The 25,068-nt window shown below is 38.9% G+C and overlaps 1 protein-coding gene across 2 annotated transcripts in view; it reads right to left on the bottom strand.

Annotated features, from left to right (window-relative positions):
• Window positions 1–504: 504 nt before the first annotated feature.
• Vps26a (VPS26, retromer complex component A) overlaps window positions 505–25,068 on the bottom strand; it is a 31,003-nt gene continuing 6,439 nt past the window's right edge. Inside the window, exons 2-9 of one of the 2 annotated variants that reach the window (XM_027388251.2) lie at window positions 22,200–22,349; window positions 13,181–13,256; window positions 12,001–12,157; window positions 10,549–10,713; window positions 9,145–9,251; window positions 8,176–8,244; window positions 4,208–4,350; window positions 505–2,087 (exon numbers count right to left, since the gene is read on the bottom strand). In XM_027388251.2, the coding sequence (XP_027244052.1) occupies window positions 1,974–2,087; window positions 4,208–4,350; window positions 8,176–8,244; window positions 9,145–9,251; window positions 10,549–10,713; window positions 12,001–12,157; window positions 13,181–13,256; window positions 22,200–22,349 (981 nt within the window). In that variant the 3' untranslated portion in view covers window positions 505–1,973. Of the gene's footprint in view, window positions 2,088–4,207; window positions 4,351–8,175; window positions 8,245–9,144; window positions 9,252–10,548; window positions 10,714–12,000; window positions 12,158–13,180; window positions 13,257–22,199; window positions 22,350–25,068 lie in introns of those variants that run through there. The other variant, XM_027388252.2, reaches the window with a different exon arrangement.

The raw sequence follows: 25,068 nt of genomic DNA, 5'->3' as shown, positions 1-25,068 counted from the left end.
CACCAGTCCCCTAGGAGCGAACACAAGCCCTCAGAACAGGTGTGGGCCTACTCAGGGCCTAGGTCTGTTCTTATGCAAACTAGGAGATATTCTCCACTGAGGCTAAGCCATCCAGGGGTAACCAGCAGGATATCTAAAAGACATGCAAGATTCGAGCTCCTGGGATAGAGTTTGAGGCCTGTATCCGAACTAACAAAATTGATATTTTTGGGCCCCCAAAAGGTTCTGTACCCAGTATGCACATGGCTGCTCATAACCATCTGTAACTACAGCTCCTGGGGGACTAATGCCCTCTTCTACCCTCCATGGGCACTGTCCACATGTCTGGACAGATATACATGCAGGCAAAATAGCAATACACATTTTTTTTAAAACCTGAAGCTATGTAATATTTATAAAAACTCACTGTTATGACTGTCTTCCTAAACCATTGGACAATCCTGTGTTCAACCCACTAACAATGAAAAGGTTTGAGAATGAAGTCATTTTACTCAGACTACAAGCTTAGTTTCTGTTTCAAATTATTTATTATATATCATAGTTGCACAACTTGAGGCTGGTTAAATACAATTGGTTTTCAAAATCTCTGAATATCTCCTATTACTACATGCAAGTGACCATGAAAATATTTGGCATTTTGAAAATCTGAAAGTCTGAACAGGCACTTACATGAAGAGAAAGATGGCCATTCTTAGAAATCCACATTTACAGTAGCTGCTCCAGGACACGATATGTGGAACCTTTGGCCAGGGTTGCTTGCTGGCCATTTTATTAAAGTGCCATCATAGTAAAATAGGTTTAAAGAAATGGACTCAGGCTGTTCAGTTTCCTCAGAAAGTAAGGTTACTGACAAAACTTGCTCTGAAGTGTGTCAAGGAATACTGGTACAAAATAAAATAAAAAAAGAATCATGAGTGAACATAGCGCCCACAGCAGGCTCTGTCTTGCCCCCATATTCCACATTAGTGTATCTGCGCTCAGATGACTGCACCGCCTTCTTCAGAGACACTGAACAAATGACTTGAATTTAGTGTTTTGTTTTTGTTTTTAAATAGAGTAGGTGACATTTACATGAGTTTGAACTAGCCAATGTTCTAGTTACCAAGAAACTGTCCAGATCTGGGTACCTGCATATACTTCACAGTTCTCTTGAGCCCTCTCATCTCCAAATGAATATCTGCATACACATGGCAAAGAGTCCTTAAATTAAAATACATATACATGTTCCAAAGTATTCATAGAAAAATGCCAACATGTCAACTCCACCCTGCAGAACCCACATGGTGAAACAGAAAGTACTAGCAAAAAAGGTTAATATGGGGGAAGAAGGCCACAATGACATGCCATGTAATCCCTTGGTTGGAAAATTTTAATATACCTTAGAAGACCCCAAAGATTCAAATTTAGAAGGCCATGAAATGGTAGATCCAGAAGCACCTACCATTCAACACCAGGTTGGTTTCTGATACACATGTAAAAACAATTTTCAAAATACTGAGAAGCCGTGCCTTAAAACTTTGCAGCACATAAGGGCTGCTTAGGTTTTCTCATTTTACTTGAACAAAAAAAAAAATATTTAATTTTTTGCACATAGAGAATAAGAGGTAATCATTAGCATGGAAAAAAGAGAAAAGGATTTTCAACATTATGCGTAAGGAAAAAAATTACAAATACCAGCCTACTCACATGAAAATCCTTACTGTTTATGCTGATGCATCTGAGTGCTTATCAGTGTGCAGTAAAAAAGAAAACAAGGAAGGCAGCTTAAGAATTCTCCAGTGTTTCCAAGAAAGCACTTTGTAAAATGTATGTACACAAAGAACTTTTAATCATACTGTAGATAAACGCAGCACTTGAGGATAAGGAAGACTAGCAGACAGAGCTGGACGCTCCCCAGGCTGGGACCATCTTTAGCTCACTGAGCTTCACCTCTTGGCTACAGTTCTTGTTCTTGCTGCTTTGTCCTATTCTGCCTACATCTCGGGCTGTTCTGCAGATGCCTGTGATTCCGGAGATTCAAATCGCTGGTGAAAGTTTGTCCTCTGTTTTCTCAGTTTTTCAGGTGCTTTTCTCCACAGGATGATCTCCTAGGGGCAAATGCAAGACAGCTGTAAGTGGAGTTCTCTGTTATGTCTTAGATTTTTCACCATGAAAATTCAAACAATCTCAATTCCTCCCTACCAAAGCCTCCAACTGTCCAGACTGACCCCTTTCCCTCTTTCTCCCTGTTCCCCCAACCTGCACTCATATTCAACAGCACCAAAAACCTACCCTAGCACAAAGTCCTGGTTATTATTGCTTTAGAGAACCCCCCAAATCTGCTGTGGTTCCGTTGCTTTCATCCAAGGTCAAACCCTCATCAAGGCTTAGAACACCGAACTTTCTGGGAAATAGCTTTTGTTTTAATTCACCCTTCATATCACTGCACATTAGTTTTATTTGTACATTTCACAAGTGTGTGCATGCACTTGTGTGCTACTGCATACATGTACAGGCTAAAGGTCTTTTGTGAGTTAGTTATCTCCTTCCACCTTAGAGGTTCTGGGAGATGACCTCACGTCTTCTGGCTTGGCAGCAAGCATCTTTACCCTGTGAGCCAGTCACTGGACCCCACATTGTCTGTTTTTTGTTTTTGTTTTTTTGTTTTGTTTTTAATTTTGTGTGAATTGGTGTTTTGCCTGCAACTTTGCCTGTGTGAGGGTGTCAGATCCTCTGGAACTGGAATAACAGTCAGTTGTAAGCTGCCATGTGGGTGCTGGGAATTGAAACTGGGGTCCTCTGGAAAAGCAGTCACTGCTCTTAACTGCTGAGACATCTCTCCAGCCCTACATTATCTGTTTTATAAACACTGCTTGTATTGCTCTTTGATAGTTCCTAGTACCACCAGGATAAATTTCCAAACATGCGAGGCCCGCCATACCTTATGCTAATTTACTACCTTCTTCCCTCCCTAAATGCCTCTCCCAAAATGAGTTATTCTCTGCTCTGATGCATACTAAATAAACTTGTCCTACCACTTCCCAGCACTGCCTTCCAATCCTCATGGTGCTGTCTATACAAATGGTATCTTAACCAGTCAATCCTGAAATCTCTCCTTTTCTAAATTCCTGTTTCAAGTCATAACTAGCTGAGCTTTTAGTGTGTGTGTTTAGAATCACTTTTTTCTGTGTGAGTGTTTGCCTTGCATGTATATATGTGTACCATGTGCATACTTGGTGCTTAGGAAAGCCATATGAGCCACAATCTGGGTTCTTTAAAAGAGCAACAAGTACTCTTAACTGATGAGCCATTTCTTTAGCCCTTTATTTAGTTCTTATGAGACAAATTCTTGCTATGTAGCCCAAGCTAGTCTCAAACTCTGTGATCTCCTGCCTCAGCCTCCAAGTGCTAGGATTGCAGGCATGAGCCACCATGCCCAGCTAGCACAGAATAATTTCTAACTTGGCTACAGAACACTTGACTGACCCTCTTTTTTTTTTTTTTTTTGGTTTTTCGAGACATGGTTTCTCTGTGGCTTTGGAGGCTGTCCTGGAACTAGCTCTTGTAGACCAGGCTGGTCTCAAACTTACAGAGATCCGCCTTTCTCTGCCTCCCAAGTGCTGGGATTAAAGGCATGCGCCACCAACGCCCGACTTGACTGACCCTCTTATTAATCCACTTCATATTATAGAAGACCATTCTAATTATAGCCTTATTCAAGATGCCCCAAAGGCTATTTAATTCCCCAATGGTAAGTTTATGCTACACTTAAAAAGTATCAGAACTGGGTATTCTAAAAGACATAACAACTACTTATTAAAAATAAAATGTCAACTTCAGAAATCTTATCAACTACAGATATTAGAATAATACATAGCTCATCTCTAGCCATGTAAAAATGGCTGGAAAGATCTCTCTCTCTCTTTCTCTCTTCTCTCTCTCTCTCTCTCTCTCTCTCTCTCTCTCTCTCTCTCTCTCTCTCTCTCTCTCCCCTCCTCCCTCCCTCAGTCTGTCTCTGTCTAGCCCTAGCTGTCCTCGAACTCACAAGAGATCCACCTGTCTCTGCCTCCTGAGTGCTGGATTAAAAGCATGCACCACCACTGCCCTGCTGGAAAGATCTCTTATAACACCTACTTTTGTATTAAACACTCGGTGTTCCCCCTGACACTCAGAACCCCACTTTGTCAGCACAGGTGTTGTCAGATCTGCTCCAGAATGAAAGCCCTACCTGCTGCTTGAAGTACCTTCTGTCTTCCTCATCAACAAGCACGAGGTTCAAAAAGTACCTTACTGAAAACTTCTTGTTCACATCTCTCATTGTGGGGGTTGGGTCATACCCTGCTAAGAACAGTCTTATCGGAATAGATTCTCCTGAAAGAAAAGCAATTTCAATTTAATTCTCAAATAATTAAATATAATCACATAAAACTTAGGACTCCAGTGGACTTCAGTGCTTTGGTTCCACCCAAGATACAGCACCTGAGATAAGCTGAATCTAGTCTGTCACTGCTGACATCTGGGGACAGATGAGACTCCTTGTGTGGAAGTCACCACTAGATGCCAGCAGCAGACAGCACAGAATTTCTCAGGACAATGTCAAGGTCTCTCAGTGAGCTGCCCATAGTTGAATACCACTGCCCCAAAATAAACTGGGTCAGGCCAGGAATCCTTGGATTGTGGAATTTATCCACTTTTTCAAGTTTTTCATCTGTGAAATGGGCAGTAACAACGATACTCATTTTGTAGGGAAACTGTAAAGACTATCTTGGGAGGTTAAAATACATAAAGAAATCAGAACAGTACCAGCCAGTAAGTATTGTATAGAAGTAGTTGCAGTTCTGCTTTGAATTTTACCATAATTTCATCAACGTATATAATAGTTATAATTACACACTAATTCATCTAAAGCAAAAAGTGTACAGATGATGACCCAGGGGCTAGAAAACAGCTTAATTGGTAAAGTGCTTACCAAACAAGCATGATGATTGAACTCAATTGCTGGCACCCATGTAAAAGGCTAGGCCTGCTGGAATGTACTTTTAATTCCAACACTGGGAAATCAGAGGCAGGGAGATCCCGTAGCTCTTTAATTTGCAGCAAGCCCCAGATCCCAATAAAAAAGCCTATCTCAAAAACCACGATGGGCAGTACTCCTTAGGGATGATATCCATAGCTGACTCTGGCTTCTACATACACATGCATGTACACATATGAGCATACACAAAAAGAATGACATGCCTTCATTGAAAAATATTATAGACTGGAGAGAGAGCTCAGTGGTAGAATACTTGCCTAGCATGTTCATTACCCTATGTTAAATATTCAATACCAGGAAGAAAAATGTTACTGAGATTCTTATGTTTTCTATTCTCTCCATTCACCCTTTGCTCCTCTTTTTCTCTCCTGGCCCCTTTTTGAGAAAGAGACTAAATAGCAAAGACTAGCCTTGAACTCTCAGTCTTCCTGCCTCTGCCTTCCAAATGTTTGGGTTAACATTCTTGGAAACACCATGCCCAGTCACACATACTTAGTACTTATTTAAGCATTTTAATTAGCACACATATTATGAATTATGGGTTTCATTTTGACACTTTCATGTATGTGTTTTGATCATTATCATGTTTACTCTTCAGAACACTCTCTTATAGCCCTCCAACCCAACTGATCTACTTCCTCTTCCCAGTTAGTCATTGTGTGTGTGTGTGTGTGTGTGTGTGTGTGAGAGAGAGAGAGAGAGAGAGAGAGAGAGAACACCAGTGAATTCAATAATTAGGGTTACTTACAGGAGCATGGGCAAGCATTATTTACACAAGGGTGGACATCTTACCAGTGACTATACCACTGAAGAAAATGTCTCCCCTCCCCCAGCAGCCATTACCTGCCTATAGGTCCTGATGAAAGAGCATGACCTCATGAGCCCCTCCCCAATAGCACTTTGCTCAATGAGTCCCCATTATTTAACTTTTGTTTGTAGGGTTTTTGGAGACAGTCTCACATTGTAGCCTAATCTGGCTTTGGATTCACAGCAATCATCCTGCTTCAGCAACCTGAGGGCTAGAATTTTGTTTTGTTTTGTTTTGGGTTTTTGGTTTTTTGAGACAGGGTTTCTCTGTGGCTTTGGAGGCTGTCCTGGAACTAGCTCTTGTAGACCAGACTGGTCTCAGACTCAGAGATCGCCTGCCTCTGCCTCCAAGTGCTGGGATTAAAGGTGTGTGCCATGACAGCCCGGCGAGGGCTAGGATTTCATTTACACAAGATCTATATTTTATATAAAAATTTGAGGTTCTGGAATTTTACAAACTAATATTGCATCAAACAAAAGTGCATGTATGTGGGCCTGGGAGTTTGAAAGGCTTGGGTCAAATGCCCACTATACAATGACTCACTCTATAAGCTGTAGTAAATGTTTTAAGTTCTTTACGCTTTAGTTTCATCTGAAAAATAAGATACAAATAGTTCAAAGAATAGTAAGGAACTTCATGACACCTAAAAACTACAGTGTCTTATTCACAATTGGCACTCAACAAACATTAGCTCCTACCAGAGGTAAAAAAAAAAAACCTAAGAACATAATGTCTTAGGTTACCTCCTATTATTAGTATAAAGACCATGACCATAAGCAACTTAGGGAGGAAAAGGGTTTATTTGGCTTACAAAGCCCAAGTCACTACTGAGAGAAGCCAAGGCAGAAACCTTCATTAATAAAGAAAAGACTTTCTGACAGGCCAATCTAACAAAGGCATTTTTGTGATTAAGACTCTCTCTTCTCAGATATATGTGGGTTTGTATCAAGTTGACAAAAAACAACTAGAATACTGGTTTCATTGGCTTACATACTGAAGATTATCGCATAATATAAACAGGCCATGGTGGTACATGTCTATAACCCTAGCCTCTGGAGGTAGAAAGCAGGATGATCAGAAGTTCAAAGTCATCTTTGGCTACAGAGTAATTTTGACCAGCTTGATCTTGTTTAAAACAAAAGACCATAAAATTCAACCACTCCCTGGACAACTTATTAAGACTCTGTCTCAAAAACAAAATGGCCAGTAAGAGAAATGGCTTAACAGGGAAAGGCACTCGCTGTGCAGCCTGACAACCTGAACTCCATTCCTGGAATCCGTGGTGAAAGGAGAAAAATCAACCAAATCCTAAAGTTGTCCTCTGACCTTCACATGTAGCCATGGCACAAGTGTCTGCACTGAAACACATATAATAATAATAATATGAAAAAAATTAAAAAGTTAAGATAGCTGGATATATATACATATCCATTCCAGTGGTACAGGCTTGTCTAGCATGCATGAGGGTCTTGGGTTTAACCTAACACTGAAAGAAAAAAAAAATCATTCTAAGTTTTGTTTTATTTTTTTTCAACATTTTGTGGGTTGTTTTTTGTTTGTTTGTTTGTTTTTCCTTTGAGACAGAATCTTCCTATGTAGCCCTGACTATCTTGGAACTCTACATAGACCAGATTGACCTCAAACTCACAAAGATCCATCTGCTGCTGTCTCCTGAGTTCTGTGAATAAAGATGTATGCTACTATGCCTAGCCATTATAAGTTTTAAGAGTTTATACTTTCACACTGAATGAAGTCAAGTTCATGAACCATGAACACTGCCATCCACATACACAAAAGTAACTGAAAGGCTTCGAAGGCTAAGTGAAGATACTTTTCACCCAGCCTGAGGACATAGTAGAAGCAGAAAACCAATCCTATGACATCCACATGCATGTAACTGCAAACACAACCCTCCCCACACACAAATAAATAATGTAGAAAAAGAATTTTAGGGGCTTGAGAGATGGCTCAACAGTTTAAGAGCACTGACTGCTCTTCCCAGAGGACCAGGTTTGATTCCCAGCACCCACACAGCAGCTCTGTAATTCCAGTTGGGGGGGGGGGATTTCGATGCCTTCTTCTGGCATCTACAAGTACCAGGCGCACACATGGTACTCATCATACATGCAGGTAAAACATCCATATTCATAAAAAATAAAATTAACTAAAAGTTTTGAAGTAAATGAATCCAGGTGCAGTGTTACACACCTATAACCCTAGCACTTGGGAGACAGAGGCAAGAGGATACAGTCCATTAAGGCCATCCTGGTCTACAGAAAAAGTTAGGCCAGCTAGGGATGTACAGTAAGGCTTCTACCAAATAGAAAAGAACAGATTAATAAAACTGATTTACCTTTTACTGGTGCACCATCCATTATTTCATATTTAGCAATTGTTTCTGTTTCTGTTGTGGTGCTGGGTCCTAGTGGAAAAAAAGAAATGACACTGATTTGAATAGTCCCAAAAGTAAGACCTCTGTCCTGTGTCAGCTAATTGCTGCATTGCTTATGCTCTGTTGGCCATTCTTTCCCAAGCTGTGTTCTTCTCTTAAACTGCATGCTTCAGTCTCCCCACAGGTAATGAAGTTCAGAGTCGGCCTCACATCGCACCTGCCGTCCTTTCTACTATATGCTACAGGAGTAGGGAGCAACACACAGAACTTACCATTACATCAAAGTTTTCTCTGAAATTTTCAAACTGTCTTCCCATAGAGTTAATTTTAACATAAAGAAAATGTCGAGTGAATACTTAAATGGCATGCATACAAACTTTGGGATTAACTCTCAAGGACATTTTAACTCAGATATCTAAAAAATGAAGTCAATTATAAGTAAAAATAAAACCAAAAAGCATTAAGAGCATGATTCCACAGTAGAGCATTTGCTGTGCATGTTGTTGTTTGTTTTTGTTTTTGTGAGACACAGTCTGGCTACATAACCCGGCCTAGCTTCTTTTTTAGCCTCCCTGTACTCTCAGCACTTGGAAACTGAGTCAAGAAAATTTAGAGGCCAGCGATACCTTGTCTTTAAATGAAAAGAAAAAAAAAAAAAAACAGATGTTTATAAGTACCCATTACAAAATTACTTTAATAATAGAGCTGGTCTCAATTTCTGGGTTCAAGTGATGCTCTGGCCTCAAGTCTACAGGGGCTTGCCACTATATTCAGCTCAAGAACTGTTTTTTAAAAACATTGAATTACAGCAAAATACTAAATAGCAAAATTAATATCCAATGTGGATTCCAAATTTGTGTTAAAATTATAAGACTTCTAAATTTTCAATAAGGAATATCAATTTTAATTAAAAAATTTTCTTCAACTTACCAATTCCTGTGATCTCTTTCTTGATCAGTTGTAACTCCATGTGCTGTATTTTTATTCTTACTAATAAGAAGTAAATTTTTCCAACAATCACATCCTTTAAATGATACCTATTTGGAAAGAATATGTGTCACATACTTCAGTTTCAAAAAAAAAAAGGGGGGGGTAAAAGAAGTTTAAAAAGGCAATAGATTGCCTCAAGGAAAATAACTATCTCAAAATACCATCAAGACTATTCATGTTCTTTAATATTCTTTCTCAAACAGTATTAATCAGTTTATTGTGCAAATGTGAAATCAAACTTTTACCCGAGGGACTGATTATCCCAATTAATTGTCTTTCTTTAAAAGTTGGTTTTCATAGCCAGGCAATGGTGGCACACACCTTTAATCCCAGCACTTGGGAGGCAGAAACAAGCAGATCTCTGTGAGTTCCAGAACAGCCAGGGCTACACAGAGAAACCCTGTCTCAAAATCCCTGCCCCCAAAAGTTAAGTTTTCAGAGCACTCAAGCACTTAACTGAACAGAAAGTTAAGATCTTATGCTTGATTCCACTTAACAATATATTAATGTGTTTCCAACACTAAAGTCCTTACCCAGAACTCAGTAGTATTAGTGTGATAAGGGCTGAAGAAACAGCTAATCCATCATCTAGCCAAAGAGAGCCACAATCTACACTTAGGGGTTACGTTTGCTGCGTTGTAATTAATAAACAAGCCATGAAATCATGAAGTAATAAAATTGAGAGCCCCTATAATACTTAGGAGTGTTTTTGCTCCTCCCAAGAACCTGTGCACTGATTAACACAGAAACCTGAAGGAAGTCTTTAGTGACAGCTTTTTAGGTTCCAAGCTGCCTAATAACTTTATGGACAGTACCATTGGCATGTATGACAGTGTCAGTGATGTATACTTGAGATTGGCAGGTGGATTTCTGAGTTTGAGGCCTGCCTGGTCTATACAGTGAGTTCCAGGCCAGCCGGGATTACATAGCTAAGACCCTTTCTCAAACCACCACCACCAACAACAACAACAAAAGGCATTATACACTAAATAAAATGAGACCATTTTCTAAAAGTACAATACTCGGGAGGCAGAGGCAGGCAGATCTCTGTGAGTTCAAAGCCAGCCTGGTCTACAGAACCAGTTAAAGGACAGGCTCCAAAACAATATGGAGAAACCCTGTCTTGAAAAACAAACAAACAAAATATGTATACCAACCCTTTTTACCTCTAGGAAGACATACAAAAACACATTAATAGTGGGCTAGTGGTAAAGATGACAATTATGTGGTTTTCCTGCTTTTACTTTTACATACTTTATATTTTCAACAATCTTTACTGCTCTACACTATTTCTGTCAGGTAGTCTGGTCACAGGGATATAAAAGTGACCACTCAGATACTTACTTTGACTTATTATATTCAAACTCTATGTGCAGACAATCTTCAATGCCCACTTCCATTTTAATAGAATTGTTGACATCAGGATAGGTAGCAAGCTGGTGAACAATAAGATCGTACTCTTTCACTAAGTCTGTCAGCCTTCTCACAATCGTCACCTTAAGAAAATACCTATGAAGTTAATGAAAAGATGAAGTGAACCACCTAGGTTAAATTCAGGTGCTTCGGTAAGCAAATGTCAACCAATTCAGCTTTCTCCTTGATGGGACTAAGTGTCAACTTACTCCATTTGTTTACTCAGAAAGGAACTCTAATTTGGGGTGCTTTGGCACTAGAAAGTGAATTCAAGGCCCTTGCAGCAGACTAAGCATGTAACTCTACCTATGCTACACTTCTGGCTCTCCATTTTTTTTTTTTTAATGCTTCCAACATGAAAAAATACAGAATTCAATTTAACAAATAAATACTTTTGAAATGACCTAAGAGGACCATCATCAGCCTGCTTAAAAAGCCTCTCCATGTCACTGTTTTGGTTCTGTTTTGTTTTTTTTAAAGCCTCTAGTCAAGGTGCCAGTATTAGCTTTTGTGCTGTCAAACACAATCCCAAATTAATAATACCATGTTAAACAGAAAAAGAAGGTCCTTGGACTTGCTTCATTAAGACTCCAATATTTAAACTGAGATGTGGTGGTGCACACCTTTAATCCCAGCACTTGGGAGGCAGAGAAAGGCGGATCTCTGTAAGTTTGAGACCAGCCTGGTCTACAAGAGCTAGTTCCAAGACAGCCTCCAAAGCCACAGAGAAACCCTTTCTCAAAAAAAAAAGAAAAAAAAAACAAGACTCAAATATTTAATCACTCTGGTCTTGGAGGCAGCCTGAGCCTCCTGCATGGAGACGTAAAGGAAAGAACACTAGATTGAGAATTTAGAAAATGGGATGTTGGGTCAGTGAGATGGTTCAGCATTTGTTGGCAACCCTGACAACCTTAGCTCGACTTCTGGGACCCATATGGTAGGAACGGAGAGCCAACTGAAGTTGTCCTTTGACCTCTGTATGTGCACAGTGGCAGGCAGGTGCCCACACACAGAATAAAAAGACAAACAAAGGTTAAAGAAAACTGGAATCCTTTGGGTTTGCCCTTTGCTTGTGTAACCCTGACCACTTAGCCTCTGAATTATCTCTTCTTACATATGCTGAATGAGGGGAAACTAAAGATCTGAACTAATATTGATAATTCATATAAGGGAATTGTAAAACCGAAACATCTCAATCCATAATGTTAACAGCTATGATTACTTCAAATCATTATCAGTCAGGTAAAACAAAGTATGTAATAGAATATTTTAAATCTTAAGTCTTCCACTCCAGAATTGTAATTACAAATTTATAGAAAGACATCGGCAGTAACATGGTTCTCTAGTTTTGATTCTGTCATAATTTCTAATACACATCCATACCTCAGACGGACATTGGCACCGATGTATGACTCATATGGCTTTTCAACTTGCATAAATTCAAAATCATAACTTCTGCTCTGAGTCAGTTCTCCGGGTAAGGCTAGTTCTTTCACTAGGTTTACAAATTCATGAGTATTACTCTTGTCATTGAAAAGTTCTAAGAAATTTAAAACAGCAAAAAGACCAATTATATTTAATATCCAATTCAATAAAATCCAAGCTTCTATTGTTTAAACAAATACTTTTTTACCAAAAGAAATTAGCTAAATATGCTTCTACTTTAATGATCTAGAGCTCTGATCTCAATCTTATTCCTTTACTATATCCACTTGGGCATAAATTAACTCCAGTCTGGCACAATGACAACTTCTGATAGAAAAGTCCTCATTCCTACTATGAAGCTGACACATCCCAGCTTTAAGAACAACTCTGTTTTATTAGATAACTATATTACTTTGATAAAACTACAGTGCACAAAACAGTAAAACCAACTACCAATTAATTTCTACAACTTGCTCCTGAATACAATCTTATCCATAATAGACATACAGATATCTACCATTCCAGCTTTGGTACTTTAAAAAAGTACAATAAAAATTAGCTGGATTTTAAACCTAGCTATGGAGAGAGTCTTAGTAAGACATACTTTCTTTCCTGACTCTTCAACACCAGAAGATGTATATGTAGTTTTGCTTTCTTCTAACTCAAGTGTCTCCAAAGCACCCACAGGAAATGTAAACAATTTGATCTAAGTGAAGAAGAAATTACTCCTTTCCTCTTTATGTGGAATTTTCTCTTCAGGGGGTAGTCTGGCTACAGGTAGACACTAGCTCAGGAGACAGATGACAAGGGTAATTAGAAAACAAAAGATGGAGATGAAGGTGGTGATTGTGAGTAAGACTGATGAAAAACAAAGGCAGATGGGAGACAATATTATTTTTCAAGGCTGGTAGTTTACATAACTTCTTTAATTTTAAGTAGTAAAGTCTAAGAACAAAGTCAGAATGAGTCACACCATTAAATACAATTGAGGAGCATGATTTACTATACTAGGTCCTCTTTTATTACATATAATCAGTTTCCTCTTTTCATAAAGCTAAGCTCTAATTCAATTATTTAACTGCTAAATCCAACCCTCTTCAGTCATCAAAGGAAAAAAGAATACTATTTTAAAACTCACCAATTTGACCTACAAATTCAATTCTAATTCCTTGATGCTCTAGCCTCTTTCCAGGCTGCTTAAAGGCTAGGTTTACCTGCCAAAACATGAAATTGTCATACATGTTAACAGTCCTTTGAATGCACCCACCAGACTCCTTCCAGATGAATGTAATCTCTAAATACGTGAGGCATCCAGTCAAGAGGTGTGAAAGGACTTTACAGCACCAGGGAGGTCAACTCACAGGCAGTCACCGAGGAAGCCATTACTTGCACAAAGAAAGCATCCACTTTATTAAGAAGGAATCCCTCATAGATAGAAATACAAAAAGGCTCAGAGATAAAAGAAGTATCCTTCTACCCATATGTCTGGTCAGATAATCAAACAATCCTAGGACTATTATCATTTTAATGTGAAACAATCTCTATTCCAAGAATTAACCTAAAAATAATTTTCAGTTATTTATAACCAAGAACAATTAACTTCTAGTCTTAAAAACAATGTTCATTAAACCAGACACAGTGACTCATATCTGTAATCCAGCAGTTGGAAGGCTGAGACAGGATGATCATGAGTTCAAAGCTAGCCAGAGTACATACTGAGTTTGAGTCCAGTATAAAACCCAGCCTCAAAAAACAAAAAAGTTAAAAAAACACTTATTATCCTAAGTTTATCACTAATACTAAAATGTAGAATGTCTGAAGATACAAATTAATTTTAGGTATGATTGATCTTTCATGAACCCATTTATTTGTATTTCAGTTAGAAAAATTGAACCTAGGGCCTTGTCCATACTAACCAAGTGTTCTTCCACTGAGCTAATTCTCCAGCCCTGTCTTACTTTTGAATTGTACCATCTCAAAATCCTTAGACTGATGTACCTGCCAAGTGAAAATACTCTACTTACAAGTTTTTGTTTATTTTTGGGACAGGGTCTCTAATCCAGGTTAGCCTCAAGCTTTCTATATAGCTGAGGATGATTGTGAACTTAATTCTCCTGCCTCTATTTATTTACCAAGTACTGGAATTCCAAACATGTGCCACCATAACCCATTTATGTGGTGCTGTGAACTGAAGCACCCAAGGCTTTGTGCATGTGAGCACTCTACCAACTGAGCTACATGCCTTCTCAGCCCTTAAACTCAGAAATTTACTCTGGAAAAAAAAATGCATGTATGCAACCTATCAACTGTAAAACTTTCAACCTTTTCTGCATCAAGAAAATATGCCTGCCAGCCAGCCAGTGGTGGCACAAGCCTTAATCCCAGCATTAGGGAGGCGGAGGCAGATGGATTTCTGTGAGTTTGAGGCCAGCCTGGTGTACAGACCAAGTTCTAGGACAGCCAGGGCTACACAGAGAAATCTTGTCTCCATTGAATTAATAGATTAGATGCAAAGTTGTTTCTTGCTTCCCACACTGAAATTCTGGTAGTCTTTTGAACTAGATTTAGAAAATGGGCAGAGAGACTTCTTGACCTAAGTCTAACAGGACAGAGATGCAGAAGAGAGGAGACTGGCTGTTGTCACCTACCATGGTGGTATCATTTGTTGGATTAGGGGCAGCAGGGTATTCTTACAAGAGTCACTTGACAGTGGCACACACCTGAGGCTTGAATAAATCTGTGAGAAGTATGAAGGCAGAAGCCCTAACCAGTCACCATCACAGCCCACATCTGCTCTGTTCATGCATTTACCTCATCGGAGTGTGTGAAGATTAGATGCTCCAACAAGCCCACACCAACTCAAACTCTAAATCTTCCTGCCTCAGACTCAGGATTACAGTGTAAACCACAACCATACCCTCCTTTGTAGTTTTCAGGCTGTTTTGGTTTTTATAATAGGCAAATAATCCCGTCAAAGTCAGAAAACTTGATTTCTAATTTTTTCTTAATAACCTACATTCACTCTGGGGGAAATAAAGTCAGAAAAATATTTAAGAAAGACAAGTATTTAAATAAATTTCACATATACCAAGAATTTTAGGTTCATGCCAAGTATTAATAACCATCTTCAATCCCAGAACTTAAGAGGCTGAGATAAAAGAATCAAGAATTCAAGCCCATCCTGGATTACATAACTAGCTCTAGGCCATCCTAGGCGACAAATACAGATTCTGTCTCAAAAGTAAATAATTAAAAAAAAAATATGTTTGGGCGTCTGGGGTGGCTTTAAACTAACTTACAACTAAAGTTTTCAAGAATACAGGTCAGTGGCTGGAGAGATGGCTCAGAGGTTAAGAGCACTGACTGCTCTTCCAGAGGTCCTGAGTTCAATTCCCAGCAACCTCATGGTGGCTCACAACCATCTGTTATGAGGTCTGGTACCTTCTTCTGGTGTGTAGATATACATGGAAGCAGAATGTTGTATACATAATAAATAAATAAAATCTTAAAAAAAAGAATACAGGTCAATAATTTCCCTTAATCTTGTTTTGTCTGGCATTTTATGAGGATTACACTCTGCTTATATATTTTTATCAAGAATACTACAAAAAACGAAGTTGTGTTTTTACTCATTGTATCCATATTAGGAAGCATATAATGTCCGCTTTTGTTTCTTTAAGAAAAGTTTAATGAAGCCCAGGTTGGTCTTGAACCCCCTATATATCCAAGGATGACCTTACATTTTTCTAACTCTCAGGTGTTGGCATCACAAAACAGGGTTGCCATCCCTAGCTACATTATGTCTGTTTGTTTCAACATAAGCGCTCCTAATTCTAATCACTCAGTTAATGGCATTTGTCCAGTTTCTCCAATTTAAAGTTGATAAATTTTAATAAGGATTTTATGTAGAAATGGATGAGGCTTTTTGTTTAAAAGGTCATGAAAATTGAATTAGGTAAAACAGGTCTATTTAGCCGGGCGGCAGTGGCACCTGCCTTTAATCTCAGCACTCGGGAGGCAGAGGCAAGCAGATCTCTGTGAGTTCAAGACCAGCCTGGTCTACAAGAGCTAGTTCCAGGATGGCCTCCAAAGCCACAGAGAAACCCTGTCTCGAAAACCCTAAAAAAACAAAATAGGTCTATTTACACAATAGTGGCTCAAAACAACAAAGCAGTATCAAAGCTCACATGTCAGCATGTGTCTCAAATATTGCTATCTTCATGATTGAGGGACTGAGAGTCTATACTGTTTAGGACAAATGTGTCAATGTACCATATACCATTTACAGTGTCACAGAAAGGCAGCAAAACATTTGCACATTATTGTTACTCATTACTGTGATGATCTGGGGGCTGGAGAGATGGCTCAGAGGTTAAGAGCGCCGACTGCTCTTCCAGAGGTCCTGAGTTCAATTCCCAGCCACCACATGGTAGCTCACAACCATCCATTATGAGATCTGGTGCCCTCTTCTGGTGTGCAGATATACACGGAAGCAGAATGTTGTATACATAATAAATAAATAAAATCTTAAAAAAAATACTGTGATGATCTAAGAACACGTTTCTAAGTTCTGCCAGAAGAACATAGTCCATGTCCACACTGATGAGAGATACTATACAAACATCCCTCATGTTCAGCTATAAACCATAAGCTCAGACTAAACATACACCTTTATGCACTGCTGTGTCAGGAAAAAAAGCACTGTTCAGTGTGGGCAGCCCAGTGCTACCAGGTCAAGGTATTTTGCTATCTCAAGCTTCAAGTCTTTGTCTAAAGACAAAATAGTAAAAATGTCCTATAAAAAACAAACTAGAAGCAATAAAAATTGACTTTTATAATAATGTCACTTTGAAATAATTGCCAATGATATTATTATAATTGTTTTATCTTGAAATCTAACAGGGTCTCAAATTTCTTCTATGGCAAAACTCATTTATAGAACTAACAGTTTTGACAGCAGCACTAATGACTTTGTCAGGAATTGTTTTTAAGCCGGGGATAATAGTGCACACCATTAATACCAACATTTGTGAAGTAAAAGCAAGCAGATCTCTGAGTTCAAGGCAGCCTGGTCTACATAGTGAGTTCTAGGGCAGGCAGGGCTAAGTAGAGACCCTGTTAAAAATTAATAAATAATAATAATAGCAATAGTTTTTCCATGTGAAAAGACTGTCCTTTTAAGGCTGCTTTCTGAAAACTTCATAAAGAAAGGAGAATGAATGACCTTCCTAGTTCAAAGTGAGCTTTTACTTTCTGACCGTCTTTACCAATTTATAATACAAGGTACAGAACAGAACATTAAAGAAATTAAGCTGTAGACAAACAAGAAAAAGAAATACAAGTGTTGTCAAGAATAAAGAAAAATTAGAGTCCTCCCTCAGTGCTGGAGAAAACAGTGATGCAGCTGCTCTTCAAATGCTGTCAGCTCCTCCAAGGGGAAGCAGATCGGGCACACAAACTGTTCCTAAGTGTACAACTACAAATCAGAGCCTTCACATTAAGACATGGAAGCATCTTTCACTTTGAGGAGAGGGTAAAACAAGACCTCTCTCTAACTCATAGTTAGAGTGTACTTGTACTATGTTACACTCAGACTAATCTGGAACTTGCAACAATTATCCTGCCTCAACCTTTCAAGTGCTGGAATTACAACCAACTTGACATATCCTGTACCACATGGATACTATAGAGCAGGAATATTATTCAGAATAAAATGGATTTCTAACACATGTTGTTACATATGGGAATCTTGAAAACATGCTCAATAATGCAATCATTTCCCCCCCAGAGTGAATTAGGTTATTAAGGAAATATTATGCAACTATTTGTACAAAATAGCTACAGCCGGTAAAGTGACAGGAAGCAGGTCACCAGAAAAATAGTAACTAATAAGATCAAAAGTTTCTGTTTGTGGGTCACGTAAAAACTTTGAAAATACGGTGTGATTAAGATTAAAAACTATACCTAGTGGTGATGGTGCCTTTAATCCCCACATTCAGGAGGCAGAGGCAGGCCGATCTCTGATGGGGGAAGTGCTCTTGTGTATGTATTTGTATTATTGGATGATAAATAAAGTACTGTTTGGCCAATGAGGCAGCAAGTTAGGTGGGACTAGGAGTCAAGGAGGATTCTGGGAAATGTAGTAGAGATCCAGGCAGGAAGTGACATAGCAGGGAGACTCATATATAAGCAAGGGCAAGGAGGAAGTCCTTCCACTTCCCCCATAAGATCTCAGTGAGTTTGAGGTCAGCCTGGTCTATAGAGCAAGTTCCAGGACAGGCTCCAAAACTACACAGAAAAACCCTGGCTCGAAAAACCAGAGTGTGTGTGGGGAGGGGATTAAAAAACACAAGTAAATCACATTAGGCAGTATGGTTAAAATGACAAATTAGGGTTGACAAGACAATTCATTAAGTAAAGGCACTTGCCACCAATATTGCTGACCTGAGTTTGATCCATAGAACCTAACCCGATGGAAAGAATCAATTTCTACAAGCTGTCCCCTGTGATCTCTATACACATGCTGTGGCATGTACCCTCTCCCCTATCCCCTTATAAAATAAATGTTAAAAAAAATTAACGTGAAAAATGCCTTTAAATCCTTGTTATATTTTCAATAAAACATCAATAATAAACACTAAGTAGGCAAAAAATTTCCTATGAGAAATCAGAATAATAAGCATATATAATAATTATTATTAATAACCTTACAATGAATTACTAATCTGAAGACCACAGAGGACTTCAGAATATCTAAGAATAATATGTCTGGTAAGCAAAGTCAATGCCTTCAATAAAAGAGGACAAAAGATCTTTCCTGAATAGAGCTAAAATACTTTTAAACTTAAAATATACTTTAAGAGAATGAGGTAATACACTTGCTACCTGAGCCTTGAAAAGATAATGCTCAGTGAAAAGGAACCACACTCAAAGGCCACAGTGCGACTCCATTTATATGCAATGTCCAGAACAGGCAACTGAATAGAGGAATAAAGCAGCTTTGTAGAGGAGATATTTGCAGGTAGTGGATACTGTTTCTGTTCGGAGAGGTAAATGCTCTGACGTTGGTGGTAAAAAGCTGCACAGACGGGTGTTGGTAGCCCACGCCTTTAACCCCAGCACTTGGGAGGCTGAGGCAGGAGGATCTCTGTGAGTTCAAGGCCAGCCTGGTCTACAGTTCAAGTTCCAGGACAACCTCCAAAGCTACAGAGAAACCCTGTCTCAAAAAACCGAGAGAGAGAGAGAGAGAGAGAGAGAGAGAGAGAGAGAGAAGCTGCACAACTCTGCAAATACAGTAGGTAGTAACTGAACTAGATTAGGGCTAATTTTAAGGTATATGAATTATAGCTTAAGTAGAATATTTAAGAGGAATGAAGAGGTACATGGCACAGATAACCCAAGAGAACAGAACAAAGAAGCCAGAAAAGGCCCACATGACCTTTGCTTTACGACAAAGGTGACATTATAGCACAATGAGAGGAAGGCTGACTTGTTCAATATATTCCCTGGGTTAATTATAGATCCCAAATGTGAGGACACATTTGACTTTCATAATACAAACAAAATCAATTCCAAATGAACTAAGAACCAGGACAGGTCATGTAATTTAAAAACTCAGGTGAAAGAAAACAGAATAACTTGGTGTCTTAGCTGTAGCTGGAAAATGTCTATACTAGATCTGTAAAAAACAAAAGGAAACATCAAACATCTGCTAATTAAAAGACAGAAATAAAAAACTAAGAACTTGGAATGTCAAGTCAAGAAAATAGAGGCAAGGGAAAGCCAGGCATAGTGTTAAACAAACACCTTTAATCCAAACACTCTGGAAGTAGAGGCAGAGGTAGAGATAGGCAGGTCTCTTACTGGACAACCTTCCAGTAAAAGCTACATAGTGAGACCTTGTCTTAAAAAAAAACAAACGGGGAAAAAAAAAAAAAAAGAGCCAGGAGGTGGTGGCACACACCTTTAATCCCAGCACTCTAGGGAGGCAGAGGTGGGCAGAGATCTCTGTGAGTTTGAGAGCAGACTGGTCTGCAGAGAGTGCCAGAATAGGCTCCAAAGCTACAAAGAGAAACCCTGTCTCAAAAAACAAAAAAGAAACACCCTTTTTCCTCTTTTGGAAAGGGTCTCATATAGCCTAGACTGGCTCAAACTCAAAATCCCAAATGCTAGGATTATAGCAGTATACCACCACACCCAGCCATAAAGGACTCTCATCAAAAACATACAAAAAGAGGCCAGTGCTGGGAGGGGGGGGGAGAGCCAGATGTGGCTCATATCTGTAATCCAAGCCTAGCATTCTAACAGCTGGATGGAAGGTCGGAATGGAAAAATCAGCTAGACCTTCACATATGCTGGCATTGGGAAAAAATAATAGAGACCCTGCCTCTAAAACAAGGTGGAAGGGGCAAACAGAGGCCAGAAAAGTTGTCCTCTGACCTCCACATGCTCTCACATCCACACACAAAACAAATAAAAATAAATCTTAAAATATGTATAAAGTCCTACATACCAATATGAGAGTCAATTAAGTACAAACTGAGCATAACTTGGAAAGAGTCAAGACAGTCTCCAGTAGGTGAATGGAAAACAAAAAAATCAGAATGCTGGTGTCCATACAAAAGACATACACACGTGTTTTGAGACAGCCTCAATCTGTAGCTCAGGCTTATCTGGAAATCACTATGTATGTAACCTAGGATAGCCTCAAACTTGAAGCAACCCACCACCCTTTTCAGCCTTCCAAATGCTTAAAAGTATAAACATAAACCATGGGCAGAACAGAATATTATTTAATGTTAAAAACAAATATGCTAACAACTCACAAAAGATACTGAAGAACATCAAATAGACATAGAAACTAATCTAAAAAGGTTTCATAATGTATGATTCCAACTACATGGCATTCTGGAAAAGGTAAAATCATAGTGGCCATAAGCTAAGGAGACTGCTGTGAGTACAGGTGCCAGAGAGGGTGAAGCAGAGGGGAATTTGTAGAATAATTAAGCCATTCTGCATGATACTCAAATGACAGATACATAACAATATGCATTTATTAAAATTCATAGAACATGTAACATTAAGAGTGAACCTTAACTAAAACTATAAACCAATCTACCAATACTGGCTCATCAATTCTTTGGCTTGAGCTCTTAAAGGTAACTAAAGATAACTAAAGATAACCCTAACCTCCTTACCTCAGGTCTCTACTGCCCAAGCCCTGGGATTACAGAAACCATATACCATTATGACTGACTTTGGTTCTTTAGTTTTTAAAAATCTATCACACTAAACTGGGTACAGTGGTTCAGGCATTCAATTCCAGAACTCAGGAAGCTGAGGCAAGAAGACTAAATCATTATAGTAAAAGGTCAGCCTGGATCACATGATCCTGTCTCAATATATAATAACAGACAAATGTTATATTGTTATGGTATATATAAAGGTGTGGTGAAGAGGAGGCAATATAAAAAACTTTGTATTTTACCCAATTTTTCTGAAAACCTAAAACTGTTCTAAAACATAAAGAGTTAGGCAGCTATGGTAGTCCATCCCTGTAATCCCAGCATTTCAGAGGTAGAGACAGGAGAAGGACCATAATTTTAACACTGGGAGTCTAAGGCCATTCTGGGCTACATGCGACAAGAAGAAAGAAGGAGATGAAGAATTTTACACATTATTGAGTAAAGAAAAGGCAAGAGAGGTGTATTACAGAAGAAGGTATCTTAAATGTATCTAAACATTCACATTCAAAAAGAGCTGATGCTCCGCCCCCAGAATGAAGAAACAAGCACAAATGAGACATAATGGCAGCACAGAAGAGCGAGCTACAAAGAGTCAAAAAGAACCCTTCGTATGCCACACCAGACAACTACTCCATATCTCTCCAACTCAACTTTATTTAAAGGAGAAATTCTCCAAAGCTCAGGATACAGTCAACAGCAAAAAAATGTTTGTGAACTTGAAAAACTCTGCCCCTAAAATCCTTCCATGGAATGCATCTTCCATTACTGTTTTTAATCCATCAAGCATTTCAGTTGACCTTCAGAAAAAGAACTGTTTCTAATGCAATCATCCAAATTTACATATGGCACAGACTATTTTGATAACTGATTCTAATATCCTAAAATTAGGTAATTTGACAAACAAAAGCTTACCTTTCCTGAAACAGATTCTCCATCATAGAAGAGATAGTGTTTTTCTACTTTGCCATCTTCAGTTTTCATTTCTGCCATTTTCCTGCTTTCGCCATCATTAAGGGCAACATCAATCTCACAAATAGGACCAAAAAAGCCTCCAAGAAAACTCTGAAACAAAATTAAAATGCTCATTATTATCATGTTTAGTCAGCCACTAAATTTTGAAATTCAAACTTACTTTTATTTAAAGCCAAGCACATTACTAATCTATGAGTTAAAAGGTGTTAAATTTACATGAAAACCAAACTGAAGGGCTTGCCTCACACACACATGCATCCAATCCACAGCACTGCCAGCAAATCAAAGCAACAGCTTGAACTGCGCACAGTGCACACACAGTTAACACTGTAGTTGGCACAATTTGGAGAATGGACTTCAAGTTATTTTTACCACCAAAATGGAAAAAAAAATTTTGGACATGCTATAACTTCAGTCATTTTCCTCAGGTAACCTACATAATAATCAAATACTAACTTATCAAAAATATAGGAACTCAATTTCTTACATCCAAATTTGAAAAGCTGCATCTTTTAGTCAGACCTTTCAGAGGCTCTTCCATCAGAGAAAAACTTCCATAGTCTAAACTACCCCTCCAAGCTCCAGTGTCATCACAGTGATCTAATTACCATAACATCTCTGCTCTATCAGGTCTGGACAGAATGTGTTACAACACATAAGAATTTTGAGTAAACTTGGCACTAACATTACAGGCTAATGAAATTCCTACAAATATGTCCAAAGAAAATATATAAGCACTAGCTTCAGATAACTGCTTCCCAATGACAAAGCACTCTAGCTAGCAATGCAGCAACTTACAATAAGCAGACATTGGTCCCAACATCTAGATGCAGCCATGGATTGTGTGATCACTGACGACAATGTTTTGGTCTTTAAAATGTAAGAGTGACTGCCTCACATCACACTGGCCTATATACTTTCTCATGTGTGCTTTGATGGGGTCCTTCTGTGATGCTCGATTTGGTTTCTACCAAAGCTTGAGCAGTCCTCTTTACCTCAGCCTTCAAGGCAGCTAGGCCCACTGGCACACCCCTCCACAACAGTGCCTATATCCCCCCTTTTTACTCTGTTTTGCACAAAAAAAAAAAACCACAAAGTGACCTTTTAAAAACATTCATCTGATCATAATGTTAAGTAAAATAATCCCAAAAAGACAAATAATGCAAAATTCTCATATACAGAATCTATAAACTACATGTACACACATGTACGTCATGAAAGTAGAGAGGAATTATTTGGAGAAGAGGAGACTAGCAAGGAAAGGAGGGGAATGATGACAAAGGAGAGTCAAGGAGGGTGCAAACACAAGCAAACTACAATGATACCTAAGTATGGAAATGTCATAATGAGAACTGGGGGAGGACCTCAGTTCAAATACCTAGCACCCAAATGAGAAAAAAAAAAAAAAAGCCGACTATGAGTGTGCCTGCTTGTATCCATATCTTTAGCACTGGTGTGTGCATGCATACACACACACACACACACACACACACACACACACACACACAACCTCAGAAATAAAATGCCATAATGAAATTCTAATAAAATAAAAACCAATCTGATCACACTACTTCTTTTAAATATTACAACAAACTACAGAGCTTATAAACCGGAACTACTCAGAGAGCAGTCTGGGGCCAGAGGAAAGGCTCATTCAGTATATGTGCCTGCAACCAAGCCTTACAACCCGAGTCTAATCCCTAGGATCCATATGACAGGAGAAAAGCAACACTCACAATTTGTCCTTTGACTTCCACACATGCATTGTAGCATATACATACACAAGCATGCACACACAACAAATGATGGGAAATATTTCTTTAATTTAAAAAAATGTACTTTGGCAGCTGGCCATGGTGGTGAATGCCTACAATATCAGCACTGAGGAAGCTGAGGCAGGAGGCTTACCAGAAGTTCAAGGCAGCCTAGGCTATGTAGTGAGTTCAAGGACAGCCTAGGCTACAGAATAAGACCTGTCTAAAAACAGAAGCAAACAACAAAGAATCTACAAAGAAAGCTACAGAGGAGCTGAGGTGCTAATGGATGTATTACACATAAGTTATATACATGCATGCATGCATGCATGCATGCATGCATGCATACATACATACATATTGGGGGTTTTTTTGAGACAGAATCGCACCATGTAGCCCAGGCTGGCCTCAAAAATCACAGGGACCTGCCTACCTCTGCCTCTTGAGTGCCAGTATTAAAGGGATGAACCACTACGCCCAACCCAGGTGCTAATAATATTTTATCTGCACTCTTGATGTTCACCTTGTGGAGTTCATCAATTTGTACAATTTTTTTCCTTTTTCATTTATTTTATTGTGTATGAAAGTGTTTAGCGTGCAGCACCATGTGCATGCCAGGTGCCTGCAGAGCCAACAAGAAGGCATCAGATACCCTGGGAATACAGTTACATACACAGTTATGAGCCATCATGTGGGTGCTGGGAATTGAATATGGGTTCACTGGAATAGTAGCCAGTGCTCTTAACCACTGAGCCATTGCTCCAGCCCCAATATGTAAAATCTTTATAGGTAAGGTGACTTGAAATATGTTATTTTAAACACACATACAATATATCCTCTGATGTAATTTAGACAGACCTACTAGCTCTCCAGATACAAGAGCCTCAAATGATGGAAGCAATTTCTGCAGAAGTTGTTCATCAGATTTGCCCCTCTCCCCCTTGTCCTAGAGCCAGGCAAAGTACTATATATAACCTGACTCACTCACCCATTGCTGACTGACTCATCTTTGTAAGGGCTTTACCTGACACCCTAATGCAGACTGGATTCTACAA

Source organism: Cricetulus griseus (assembly GCF_003668045.3).
Source record: "Cricetulus griseus strain 17A/GY chromosome 1 unlocalized genomic scaffold, alternate assembly CriGri-PICRH-1.0 chr1_0, whole genome shotgun sequence".
Taxonomy (NCBI): Eukaryota; Metazoa; Chordata; class Mammalia; order Rodentia; family Cricetidae; genus Cricetulus; species Cricetulus griseus.
The sequence above is the reverse complement of the archived record's forward strand: the minus strand, read 5'-3'. Positions and strand labels throughout refer to the sequence as shown.